Source organism: Rhinopithecus roxellana, chromosome 2 (assembly GCF_007565055.1).
Source record: "Rhinopithecus roxellana isolate Shanxi Qingling chromosome 2, ASM756505v1, whole genome shotgun sequence".
In the NCBI taxonomy this organism is placed as follows: Eukaryota; Metazoa; Chordata; class Mammalia; order Primates; family Cercopithecidae; genus Rhinopithecus; species Rhinopithecus roxellana.
In genome coordinates this window covers 84413021-84426623 of record NC_044550.1, presented here as the reverse complement: position 1 = coordinate 84426623, position 13603 = coordinate 84413021, and the positions used below count along the sequence as shown (strand labels likewise).

The 13603-nt window shown below is 38.7% G+C and overlaps 1 protein-coding gene across 3 annotated transcripts in view; it reads right to left on the bottom strand.

Annotated features, from left to right (window-relative positions):
- EDNRA (endothelin receptor type A) overlaps window positions 1-13603 on the bottom strand; it is a 64918-nt gene that overhangs the window by 20866 nt on the left and 30449 nt on the right. For all 3 annotated transcript variants that reach the window (XM_010360512.2, XM_030921608.1, XM_030921611.1), the window contains exon 3: window positions 4267-4394. In XM_010360512.2, the coding sequence (XP_010358814.1) occupies window positions 4267-4394 (128 nt within the window). The remainder of the gene's footprint in view (window positions 1-4266; window positions 4395-13603) is intronic.

The following is a 13603-nucleotide window of genomic DNA, read 5'->3' as shown; positions in this document are numbered from 1 at the left end:
CTCTTTCCTCCTTCAGTCCTTCCTTTCTTTTTAACTAAGAATGACTCACATTTCATTTGATACACAACTATTTATCGTGAGGGAACATCTTATTTCTTGTTCTTCATGCATGAGATGAAGAGAGGAGGTGGTATGGGTGAGGTGACCCAACACTAGACATAGGAATCTATGACCTAACCTTCCCCCATCTCCCCGACTCAACACTGGGCATGATTGAAGCTGGGCATGATTGAAGCTGGGCATGATGCTCCGAGATCCCCTCAAAGAAGAAAGAGGAGGCAGAACAAAAAAGCGAGGAGGAACCAGCTCTGCCCCCTGGGCCTGTGAGAGGAGTGACAAAGATTTTCCCCAGCTTATTACTTGTTTTTTTTTTTTTTTTTTTAAGTTTTATGCATGTTTAATCTGAAGGTTTTAAAGTACTATATTGTAAAATACATTTATCCTTTTATCCAGAATTTCTACTATTCTTTTAAAGTTCAGAAGGATCTTCCTTCCCTTTCCAGAGATCAAAAAGATAGTCTATTTTCTTCTACTGCTTTATGGTATAAACAAAAAATAAAATTCTAAGCCCCTCAAATAACTGAATGGACCCTGCCTCTTGGCCAAGGGGATTTCAAAGAAACCTAAAAAATGGGTTCAGGCCATGATGGGAAGGGAATGTCGGACCTGCCTCTTCATACTCTCCTCTCTTTGGAATTCAGGCACAACAGGCCAGCATTAACATTAAAATAGATCTTAAGACAACAAAACAGACTCTCTGTAGCAGTGAGATACCAAATCCCAACCATACTCTAGTATAGCATCACATGACAGAGAGAAGGCCCTGAAAGAAATAGAAGTATTTCACTCCAAAATATATTTCTTTGACCTATTTTGAAATGACCCTGTTAGCTATCTCTTGTGGGGAAAATTTACATTCTATAGATAATTCCCTTCCATTTCCAGGTATTTTCCTGATCCAGGAGAGATTAAACTAAGAGTCTGGCACCTTTTAAGATCTGATAAGAGACATTTACCATCTATTCTCATACTACCTGGAGGTTTCATCTACATAGAACCTTGGCTTCCACAACCCCCTTATCCTAACCCCAAGCACTTCTTGTCAGAATTTGCTGACTTCAAATCTTTAGGCAAAACTTAACTCTTTCAACTAAATGCCAGTCAGGAAATATTTGAATCCACCTATGACCTGGAGGCACCGCCCTGCCCTCCTTGCCCACCCTCCACTTCAAGATGTCCCACATTTCCAGGCCAAACCACTGTAAACCTTACATGTATGGATTTATGTTTTTGCCCGTAACTTCTGTCTCCCGCAAATGTATAAAATTAAACTGTAACTCAACAACCTTGGGCACAGGTTCTCGGGACGTCCTGAGGCTGTGTCACGGGTCATGATCTTCACATTTGGTTTGGAATACATCTCTTCAACTATTTTTCAGAGTTTGACTTTCTTCGTCAACAATGGTTTGAGTTTTTACGTGCTTGAGTATAGTGGTTAAGAATGCAGACTACCAACATTTGATTACTGGCTCCAGCACTTAGTAGCCATGCTGACTTGGTTAATCTCTTTCAACCTCAGCTTCCCTATCTGTAAAGTGGAGATAGCACACCAACTATCACAGTTACATAAACTAATTTTTTTTTGAGACAATCTCACTCCATCACCCAGCCTGGAGTGCAGTTGTCTAATCTCGGCTTACTGCAACTTCTGCCTCCTGGGTTCAAGCGATTCTTGTGCCTTAGCCTCCCAAGTAGCTGGGACTACAGGTGCCTGCCACCATGCCCAGCTAATTTTTGTATTGTTTGTAGAGATGGGGTTTAACCTGTTGGGCAGCCTGGTCTTGAACTCCTGGCTTCAAGTGATCTGCCCACCTTGGCCTCACAAAGTGCTGGGATTGCAGGCATGAGCCACCTCACCCAGCCGTAAACTAATTTTTGTAAAGTATTTTCAACAGGGCCTAACACTTAGTAATACTCAATAAATGGTAATAATTATAAATATTATTATTGATATGTAGTAGAAGACTTTAACATGCTTTTTCCCTCAGATGGCTAAATAGCATTATTTATTGATAAAACTTTCCTTCCTTGATTATATTCAAAGTGATTTCAGCCTATATTATTAATACATTCTTGTGTATTCCAGCCCGTGAGTCGAGTTTTCCCACTGATTTGTCAGTGTGTTCATGGGTTTGCATTATATTGTTTAAAACACTGTAGCTTTATAGCACTTCAAATGACCACATAGGCCACTGCATTCTAGTCTGGGTGACAGAGCAAGACCCTGTATTTTAATAAAAAGACAAATCGTATAGGAAGAACATGTGTGTGGGACACATTGATCTTTTTTCAAAATGTCATGATTATTTTCCCATTTCTTTTCTCTACATGAATTTTAGAGTTATAACTAAAAAATTTAATTAGATATTATAATGAAAATACATGGTTACATCTCTGAAAGAAATGTAACTTGATGATATGCAGCTTGATGAATACAGGAAAAATTTTACTTGTATTAGCAACGTAAAAGAGGCGATTTAATGCCTTTAACTTTTAGATAATAGAACACTTTGAATGAAAGAAGAAATCATGTTGGGATGCTGGGAGTGGGAACATCAGAGTGAGAATTTATTAGTGAGTCAAATCCACATCATAAGTATTTATTCAGCTTTTTATGGTCTGAGGTACCATGATCTATTTAGTCAAGTGGAGATTATACAGTTGCCACTTATGGTATGCAAGTGTTTTTATGCAGCAGCCTTTAACATCTAATATAATGTAGACGTAACCCAAAGAGACCCTAGGCTTTCCTGCAAATCAGTGAAGGGCCTTATTCATAGATGATAAAATTATTTCTAATCTTTGGGTTTACCATTGCAATGGGAACATTTTTGTCAATGGTATGATTGCATTTTAAATTACTAATGAAATTATTTTTTGTGTTTTATTTTTAATAATACTAACGATTTTTATTTTGTGTTTCACAAAGTCATTTATTTATTCATTCATTCATTCATTCATTCATTCATTCATTCATTCATTTCTGGGCTCAGGTGATTATCCCACCTTAGCCTCCTGAATAGCTGGGACTACAGGCATGCACCACCATGCTCAGCTACGTTTTTGTATTTTTGGTAGAGATGGGGTTTTACTATATGACCCAGGCTAGTTTCAAACTCCTGGGCTCAAGTAATCAGCCCACCTTGGGCTGATTACCTAGCACTCCTAAAGTGCTAGGATTACAGGTGTGAGCCACCGTGCCCAGCTGACATAAATTTATAACAAGGATACCATTCTAATTTTCTAATTACTGACTGAATGCACATTTTTATGTTTTAACAGTAACAATTTTTGTCCTAACAATAATTATAAATGTAAAAATAACAGAATATCTGTAAACACTTTAATGTTCTTTAGGAGAGTGGGCCTTTTATTTCTATAATGATGAGACTCAGGTTCCCTCATAAAGTGTCAGGGAATAAGTTAGAATGAAAACCTCTTTTAAATTGTATGTAGGCTAATTAAATAGGCCATTATACACCACTTGTGTGAAATTATAGTAAATATAAAAGAGTACCACAGAATGTGTTATAAATTTCCTAATTTCATTCTTTATTATTGCTGCTATGAAAACCAGAAGGTAAAGAAAATACCATCTAGAAGTTCACAGAATTCGGAAGGGCTTCTTTGGAGAACTCTTAACAATCATGTGTGTGGATTCTGGAAAGACTAAGGGACATTTGATGGAGTTTTCAGAATTGGATAAAGGGGTGCTTCTGGTGTTGCCTTCTTTTTAAAACTTATGAAACATTTCAGGCTTTCAAAAAGGCAGGGAGAAGAACGTAGCAATATGGCGCACTTACCTCTCACTCAATTAATTAAACATTACAGATATAATTGAACAGTATCATCATTTTTTAATGATAAATTTACCAGGTGAAATATAGGATTTGCATATCCTGGAATCTCCTTTTCACAAAGTTTATTTCATCTAATATGTTAATTTTCCCTTTGTTGTCAAAAGAGTGTCAAATGGGTATTATTGACAAAATGCTCTATGTACATAATTGTCTGAGCCAAAGATGGCTAATAATCAGCAAATGTGGAAGGTAATTCTAAACAGCAAAGGCAAGGTGGTTAATGCTTTAATTGACTTGAAGCTATATCAACAACTGTCCTGGGCACCAATTCTCTTGACTTCTCTTCTTTTTGAGAAAAACGCTTTTCTAAGCCCAGCAAAAGAGCAAAGGGAAAGAACCACGTTACCTGTCAACACTAAGAGCGCAGAGGTTGAGGACGGTGATCCCCACTGAGGACTTCTGCAAAAAGGGGAACAGCTTGCAAAGAAATACGCCAAAGTCATTGTGATCAAAAGGCCAGCGCCCAGCCAGCAGCTGAAAGAAGGAGACACAGTGGTAAGAAGTGGTAGAGCTGGCACAGAGCTTGTGGGCACTTACATTTCTAGTTATGCGTTCCAGCTTCTAAATTTTATTCACAGTGCTTTTCAGTTAGCACTGTAGCAAGAGTATTACTATTGTTACTTTTTTCTTTCATATTTTAAAGCCTCAGCAATTTTTAGTCTGGAAAGATATAGAAAATATAATTATTAATATATAGTAACATATGAATTTATTGATATATATTTAATATATAATACATACTTAATATAGTGTATTAATGCTATAATACATACTTACATATTAAATATATTACAGTTATATAACACAATTTAATAACACAAGAGATGTGTCTTTGATCTCACATCAACTAGTGATGCTGCCTACTTTTCTTTTTTTTTTTTTTTTTTATTATACTTTAAGTTTTAGGGTACATGTGCGTAACGTGCAGGTTTGTTACATATGTATACTTGTGCCATGTTGGTGTGCTGCACCCATCAACTCGTCAGCACCCATCAATTCATCATTTATATCATGTATAACTCCCCAATGCAATCCCTCCCTCCTCCCCCCTCCCCATGATAGGCCCCAGTGTGTGATGTTCCCCTTCCCAAGTCCAAGTGATCTCATTGTTCAGTTCCCACCTATGAGTGAGAACATGCGGTGTTTGGTTTTCTCTTCTTGTGATAGTTTGCTAAGAATGATGGTTTCCAGCTGCATCCATGTCCCTACAAAGGACGCAAACTCATCCTTTTTTATGGCTGCATAGTATTCCATGGTGTATATGTGCCACATTTTCTTAATCCAGTCTGTCACAGATGGACATTTGGGTTGATTCCAAGTCTTTGCTATTGTGAATAGTGCCGCAATAAACATACGTGTGCATGTGTCTTTGTAGTAGAATAATTTATAATCCTTTGGGTATATACCCAGTAGTGGGATGGCTGGGTCATATGGTACATCTAGTTCTAGATCCTTGAGGAATTGCCATACTGTTTTCCATAATGGTTGAACTAGTTTACTTTTCAAACAGTACCAAAAGTTTGGGATTTTGGGAGACAGCTCAGCTGAGAAGCAGACAGTGGTTTTTTTATCTGTGCTCACTAAACCATGGGTAAAGCAAATAATTTCAACTGCTGAAATTGGCAGATTATATTATCTCCTGACAAGCAGCCAAAACTATGAAAGGTTAGGGAGAATACTGGAAAAAAACCAAAGTGGTGTAGAAGCTACTAATTTTGGCAGGTAGCTAACACCTAAAGCCACTTACCTTTTCCTCTGTGCTTAAGGGGCTGACTCTGCTTCTTAAGATGTGATGTAAGTGGCTTTTCTCTATTTAGGCTCAAACTTCCCCTTACTATACAGAAAAATGTGATTACCTTGCTCTGTTGGTATCATTTGCAGAAAAATCTGTTCTTCCATGTTGACAATTTCCAATCTTGTTTGCAAGGCAAGAGTGGACACCTTCTGGTGGCTGTGTTGGGTAGCAGACACATAACAATAGCTACCAGTACTCTGTATTTGTCTAATTAGGTATTGTACTAAGAGCATGGGCTTAAATAATAGCTCAGCTACCTAAAAGGGGGAAGGAAGTTCCTGCTGAACATATGATGCCTTTTCAAGTGTGAAAATGGTATTGATTTCCTTTCTAATTTTTTGCTTAGTGACTCAATTTAAACTTAACTCACTAGGAAACAGTATTCTACTAACCTGACAAACACTCCTTTTTCTCTTTTTTTGAAAAGTTCTTTTTGCCATAATAACTAAACTGGCTTTGAATTTCTTTTCTACTATTTCCAAAAGATGATGTGAGGTTTAATTTCATGGTCAGTGTGATCCATAACACCAGTCTATTGAAAGAGATTGGGAAACCAGTACCCCGTAGATAAAGAATGAGAACTTGGTTACACAGGGAAGTCTCTCATTTTGTGATTTTTGGCTAAGACCCTATACAACTTCATTACAGAAGTTTTCTCTCTTTAGTTTTCAAGCTTACTTCCCTTTCTTCTAAATAGTTTTTGAAAAGAACCTTTTTCTCCAATCCAATTGTGCTGGTTTCTTCTTCATCTCACTATAAACAGTCTCGATTGGTGTCTTCTCAAAATTTCCTCATAAACTTTTGTCCAAGGACAACCACAAAACTCTTTGCACAAACACTGCCTTCATTTCTTATGGTTTTCATGAAGCTGACAAATAATTATGCCATTGCTGACTGCTGGTTATTAATGCTTGGTGCAAGTAAAGATGTAAAACAATATTTCTGGGATGAATCACCCTATAAAAACAAGAAAACCTGAAAACTACTTTTTATAGAGTAAGAATTTAGAATTCTGGCCTAGAATTATAATTCTTCAAAGACCACAGATATGTAATTAAAACAGTGTAGGCACGGTTATGGGATATGCTCTGGAACCGTTGAATTGTTTGTTTGTTCATTTCCGGAGATTAAGAGGACCCTGATAATCCACATGAATGGATTTCCCAATTCACACATCTAACAATGAGAGAAAAGAAAAAGATGTTCTTGCTTAATAAGGGAGACTTTGAAATCCTGTGAAGGTCTCAGTGGCAAGTGCTAAGAAAATGATCCAGAAAAACCACAACTGAACATGGATTCTCTCAGATTCTTCCAATCTCAATTCTATTTTTTCCTTTTACATGCGTCCTTAAACTTTTAACTAGATTAGGTTAGGGTTAGGCATAAAGAAGGACAGAGAGGAAAGACATCATGGAATCGGTGGGAAGCAAGAAGGTCATGGAATTGTCTTTCTTTGAGACAAACAGGGGTGTTGGTGGTGGTGGTGTTCTTTTTCCTTTTCCTAGGAGTGAGCACTGATTCTTCTTGGGAATTATAGATAAAGGGGAAGGAAAGAAATCATTGGAGAAAATTATTAGGTGAAATCACTGTGTAGACTTCCCTAACTTGTATCTCCTTCATTTTGAAAGGATGTATGGGTAGTAAGTGTCCAATGCTGCTAGGAGGAAATTAGGTCCCTGCCTATAGGCAACGTCCCCCTCTTTTCCTTTTCCTCTCTGGTTGCATGTGGCTTCCTCAAAGAGGCCCTCATTAACTATCTAACCTCAAGTAGAACCTGCTTGTTAATCTCTTCCATGGAACCATTGTTGGAGCAGTCCTACATTCAAAGTCTCCTTTCAGCTTGCTTTGCTGGAGCAGAATCAGGAGTCCTCATGGAGGCAAACAGTGGGGCTCACTGGTTTTCTCATATTTAGCAGAAACACTTGGAGCTTCTGAAGGACTACTGGGAATGCATCCTGTTATTTACTAGCACTTAAAAATATAATACATAAGATGGCAAAAATTAAGCTGTATAAAAGCTTATATAATGAAAAGTTAAGTCTCCCTTCCAATCAAGGCCCCCAAACTCCCTGCCCAAAGGCAACCACTGTTAATTGCTAAGTGTGTTTTCTTTGAGAAAACATCCTACGTACATAGAAACATATGCTTTTTTTTTTTTTTAGAAAAAGAAAACAAGTGGGAACGTATGGAAATAATATGTTTTAGTAATGTATTATGATCTGTTTTTCCTGGAGTAATTTTCTGGAGAGCAATTCTATTGCTTAATCAAAAAGTTTTGATTTTTAAAAGCATGCTAATGAAATAGACTAGGAGAGGAATAAATATGTAACTGTTTAAGAAAATACATCCTAGACTATGGTAAAGAACTCACTGATTTCATTAATGTTAACAAGCTACTGTCAATTCAATTAAAAAAAAAAAAAAAAAACCAAAAGAGTCTGACAACCTGACGAGTAGTATTGGTTCAAAGGGTTAATCAGGCACCTCAGATCAGTCATAGCTTATTTTTGCTACAAAAGAGTCTATGTACCCTAATATTTATAATTTGCCACCCTCGTATTTATAATTTCCAAGGACATTATACAGTACCTAGCACAAGTAGGTGCTGGATGAATCAATGACTCCAACTCTTTAAATCAGATCGTATTTTCATAGTTTGAAATGAGACAGTACCAATTTTAACCTGAAAACACATTCACCTTGAAATTTATTTTCTATTTGAAAGTTGTTTATCAGTGTCTCAAAGTAGTGAGTAGTTTAAACATAAACACTCTTTATGTTTAAAGAAACCTGCCATGGAGTTGTTTGAGGAAGTGGGAGAATACTGTGCTATTTAAGAGTCTAGGCTGAAGAGAGGCTGCCATTCACTCTTTGCTTGGAGACATCTCACTCTGGGCTGTGATGAGTCTGCCCACCTTCCTAAGAGCTGCAGGGCAGGCCGTTGGAGGTGAGGCACATCCTGTGGTCTAAATGTACGTCATGTTCTCCTCTTCTCAAGCAGATCACAGAAGAACACCACAGAAAGAATCATGGAGACACAGAAGGCAATCTGCTGAGCCAGGATTTTGCATGCCTTTGTTCTAACTCAGGGGAGTTTTCTATAGTTGAAATATAGTTAAAGCCCCTGATCCCCACCTGAAAATGAAAGCGCTTCTAAACGGCATAGATTAATATAGAAATTTTGCATTTGTGTGGTTGATTTGGACTGTATCAAAATCAACATCATAAAATTGACAGGCTGCACTTTTTAACCTGTCAAAAACAGATTTAGGTAAGAACTTGTACTGTATGATACATTGATATGCACCCTGTTTGTAGAATGAATAGAGCCAAATGCAGGATGTACATTCACCACTATATTTAGTGCAATGCAAGATCTTACTTGGCTGGGACCTCTTAAGTATGGGGAACATACTTGTTTACATTAGTTTTCTGGAACATACCTGACAACCAGAAAGTAAGGAGCCAAATAGTTGTGAAATTTATGCCCTAAAGCTCATGTGCTTTAGTCCTCAGCAAACTGCCTAAGTCTTCACTACAGGAGGATTGATTCTCACTTTACACCAGTGGTGTGAAGCCTAGCTCTTATTGTGCTCTAGCCCATTGCACATCCAGAGCTGTTCATTAATAGAGACTCTCCAGAGGCATAGTTCTCAGTGTTGCCTGTATATTAGAATGATGTGGGGAGCTCTTACATATCCCAGTGCCTTGGCCATCACCCTAGGCCAGTGCTTATCAACCAGGGGGCAATTTTGCCATCCTCCTTCCCCTCACCACCACAGGGGACACTTGGCAATGTCTTAGATATTTTTAGTTATTACAGCTGGGGGTGGGTGTGCTACTGGCATCTAGGGGTAGAGGCTTGGGATGCTGCTAAACATTTTGCCATATACAGGACAGACCCGCCTTCCCCAACAAATAATCACCCCGCCCAAAATACCACTGGTGCTGAGATTAAAAAACTGTGTCCTAGACCAATGAAATTAGAATCTTTAGAGTTGGGACATAAGCATTAGTAGTCTTTGAGGCTCCTCGAGGGATTCCCAAGGACAGCCAAGGTTGGGAATCGTTGCTGTGCAGCAGTGGCTCCCAAGACTTAGCAGCTGCAGAATCACCTGGAGGGCTGATTGAAACACAGATGGCTGGGCCCCATCCCCAGAGTTTCTGATTCAGTAGGTCTGGGGCAGGGCCTGAGAATTTGCATTTCTAGCAAGTTCTCAGGTGATGTTGATGCTGCTGCTTCACCAACCATACTTTGAGGATCACTGTTCTAGAGGCACCATGGTCAGCAAAAATGACAGCTGACAGTCAGATGGAACAGGAGGAGCAGAAAAAGGTATAAAATATAGTCATAAGAAATAAAAAATCTTGGACTAGGTGCGGGGGCTCTCACCTGTAATCCCAGCACTTTGGGAGGCCGAGGTGGATTGATCACTTGAGGCCAGGAGTTTGAGACCAGCCTGGCCAATGTGGTGAAACTCTGTCTCTACTAAAAACACAAAAATTAGCCAGGTGTGGTGGCATGCACCTGTAATCCCAGCTACTCGGGAGGCTGAGGCAGGAGAGTCACTTGAACCTGGGAGGCAAAGGTTGCAGTGAGCCGAGATCATGCCATTGTACTCCAGCCTGGGCAACAAGAGTGAAATTCCACCTCAAAAAATAAATAAATAAATAAATAAATAAATAAATAAATAAATAAATAAATAAATAAAAAACCGTAATGTTTGGGGCCATGTAGCCTGCATCCCCTTACATTCTCACCCAAAGACATCAGTCCCTAAAGACATCAGCACATAAAGTCACAGTACAATAAGAGATGTTCTACTGCCCCAGGCCTCACCAGCTTAGCACTACAAAATAAAGTCATTCTCACCTATATTCAAGACGGGTTGTGAACCTATAAGACTTAGGTTCAAGTACAAGATTGACCTATTGCTAACTGTGATCTTGGGTAAGCCAGTTCCCTGTTTTAAGTCTGTGTTTGTGTATTTGTTAAATTTACAAACCTCATACCTGTCACAAGGATATGATGCTCATTTGGGGGGCTCAAATGGGATAATGCATATGAAAGAATCCTGCAAACTGAACATACACCACACAAATGTTATTTTGAATTGCTACAATTTGTAATCACAAACTGAAACGGACCATTTATACACAACCATGAAAATATAATGAACTTAAGCCTCTTTATCCATTCCAGATGTTAATATCCCCTGCTACTTAATCCTATTACTTGTACGTTATTTTTGTTATTGTCATGGCATCTTAATATGGTACAAATGGTACAAAGAAAAACTTTGTGCTAATTTTCCTCTCATCCCATCCTGTGAGGCCAAGGGATTTTTTTCCTCTCCTTCATCTCCTGCCCATCCTAGACAGAAATGAGGGATTTACAAGTATGGTCTGTAATAGCTGCAAACCTCAAAGCAAAGAAAATCTTCTTTTTCCTTCAATATGAATTATTACAGGGTTACTTAGAATTGGACATGACTGACCAGGTGTCAGGCTTTAAAAACTGAGGTTCTGAGGTTTTTCTTTCTTCCTTGGGGAGGGACTGGGATGTAAAAGTTGGTACATAGTTGACTTAGTAGCAAACAAAAACATCTTCCAACAGCACAGACTGAGATGATTATAAAGCTTGTGATGCCCAGGACAGGCCATTTATGAGAACATGCTCTCTGACCACTGCAGATCTCAAATCAGATACTACAAAATAAAGTCACTGCGTGTGACCAAGAATAGATTTTGTTCTTCTGTTATGCATTAATTGCTTCAGAATTGAGACAGAGCGTTCATACAAATGTCGTAAAAGCTATGGTGTCTCCCTATCCCCTATCCATACACTTTTTCCTTTGAACAGGCTCTTCTTGCCTCCTGACCAGTCCAAGAATTCAGGATGTATGACAAATGCAGAGTAGAACAGAAATTCCATAAATGGTTTTGACTCTGGCCTTGGGAGCCCTCCATGAGCTGGGGGGATGGAAAAACCCTCCTTTTAATCAAGACAGCTGGCTTGGCATAGTAGCTCAGAGCATGGGCCCTGAAGCTGGACTCCTTGGGGCAGACTGACCCCAAGCTCTGCTATCTTCCTGATCTTGTGACATTGACGTGTTTGTTAACCTCTGTGCCTGTTAGTTTTCTCTTCTATAAAATGAAGATCATTCTGGTAGCCATCACAGAGGATTACTGTGGGCCAGAGAAGAGAGAGTCCAGAGGAAAGGCTTAGCAGAAGTCAGAATATGGAAGGGTGAGCAATAACTATTGATGGTTCATGGTTATGGTCACCCATGGTCCAGGTCAGCAGGTGCAGGGTGGTGGCAGGCCACACAAGAACAAAAGACCCCACTCTCTAGGAACTCATCCTAGAAGATAAGCAGAAATAATGGCTTCTCAAGAAGCTCTAAGCAATCTTCCCTGGGCACTCCACAGAAGAGGATGGTATGACTTAACAGTAAAGAGAACAGGCTCGGCGGCTTTGTCTCGTCATGACTTAGACACGTTAACTGTTCCTCACGGAAAACTGCAGATAAAGAGAGTGCCCATGCATATGGCTGATGTATTAAATGGGTTCATACATGAAAAGCACCTAGAGCAGGGCCTGATCTAGAGCAAATCATAAACATTAGTTCCCGTAGGAGATGGATTCTGAGGAACTGCTTCTTGCTAAACCGCATTTAGATGGAAAGAGATGGAATTGTTGATACTCGCTAACCACATCTTTCACTATTGAATATTCAGTGTTTCAGTCTCTGCTGAGGTCTTCACTTTTTAGAATCTGAAATACATAGATGTTAATAACAACAAGGTGGATGAGAGGAAACAAGGAGAAAAAAGAACTTTTTAAAGCCAAAGTTCCAGAGCCATGAAGATTTTTTCCTTTGAGGACAGATTGTTCACCCAAGATATGGGCTTATCACCCCTGAGAGTCTCAGTCACCTGAAGGCTGGGAATCAAGAGGAATATCTCTTTTTAACAACTCTCTTTGCTGTAAGAGTACCAATTCAAAAGTGAGGGACTTGAAGCTTCTACTTATTTTGTAAGCATACAACCAAAGGATCATTGCATAGAGGAAAATAGAACTTTAAAGAAGAAAAATTAGATAGCCACAATATTGAAACTGCAAGGTTTGTGCTGATTGTATGTGTCAATACTTTAAGGTTTAATTCATAATGGAGAGAAGATTCATGCTAGAAAGAAAGAACCCTGGCTTTCCTGGAATGGAGAAAAGATTTTCCATGTGTTGTGAGTGGAGCCCTACATTTTGTCATAACAACGTACAAGCACAGTGTGTCTGGGTCAGAGCTCCCATCATAGAAATGGGGTGCTCGGACCTGGACAGACAATAAGTCCCAAAACCGAATGGAAACGTTTTATAGTTGATTTTAATCATCAGTCTCTGTGGTCAGACATGCTAGTGCCTATTTAAAATAAACAGGCAGGCAAAACCAAATCAGAACAAAACAAGATAAAATGGAATAGCAGAGATCCCCACATATAGATTTAGGTAGTGGATCCCAAAATCTTATCAGTGATGTAGGTGACGATGAATAGGAAAAAGGAAAAACAAATGGCATATTTGAAAGCATGCAGCTGATTTAATGATCTACTATATAAGTTCTGAAGAAACTTGAGTTCTTTATTGTAAAGTTTGTCATGTGGTCACAATTATACTGAGTGTAGATGGAAACAATGAGCCAACAAAGATATGGTATGCAGCATGAGCAAAGTAATATCATATGTGTGTTTCGGGAAAAAAAGAATAAAGTAGAATAAAGTTGATGCTCTCACTGACTTATTAGTAAATATAGTTGAGGTGATTTTAATATTTAATAACAGAAATTCATTAGAAAATAAAACTTCACAGTTACTCATAGTTGAGGCATAA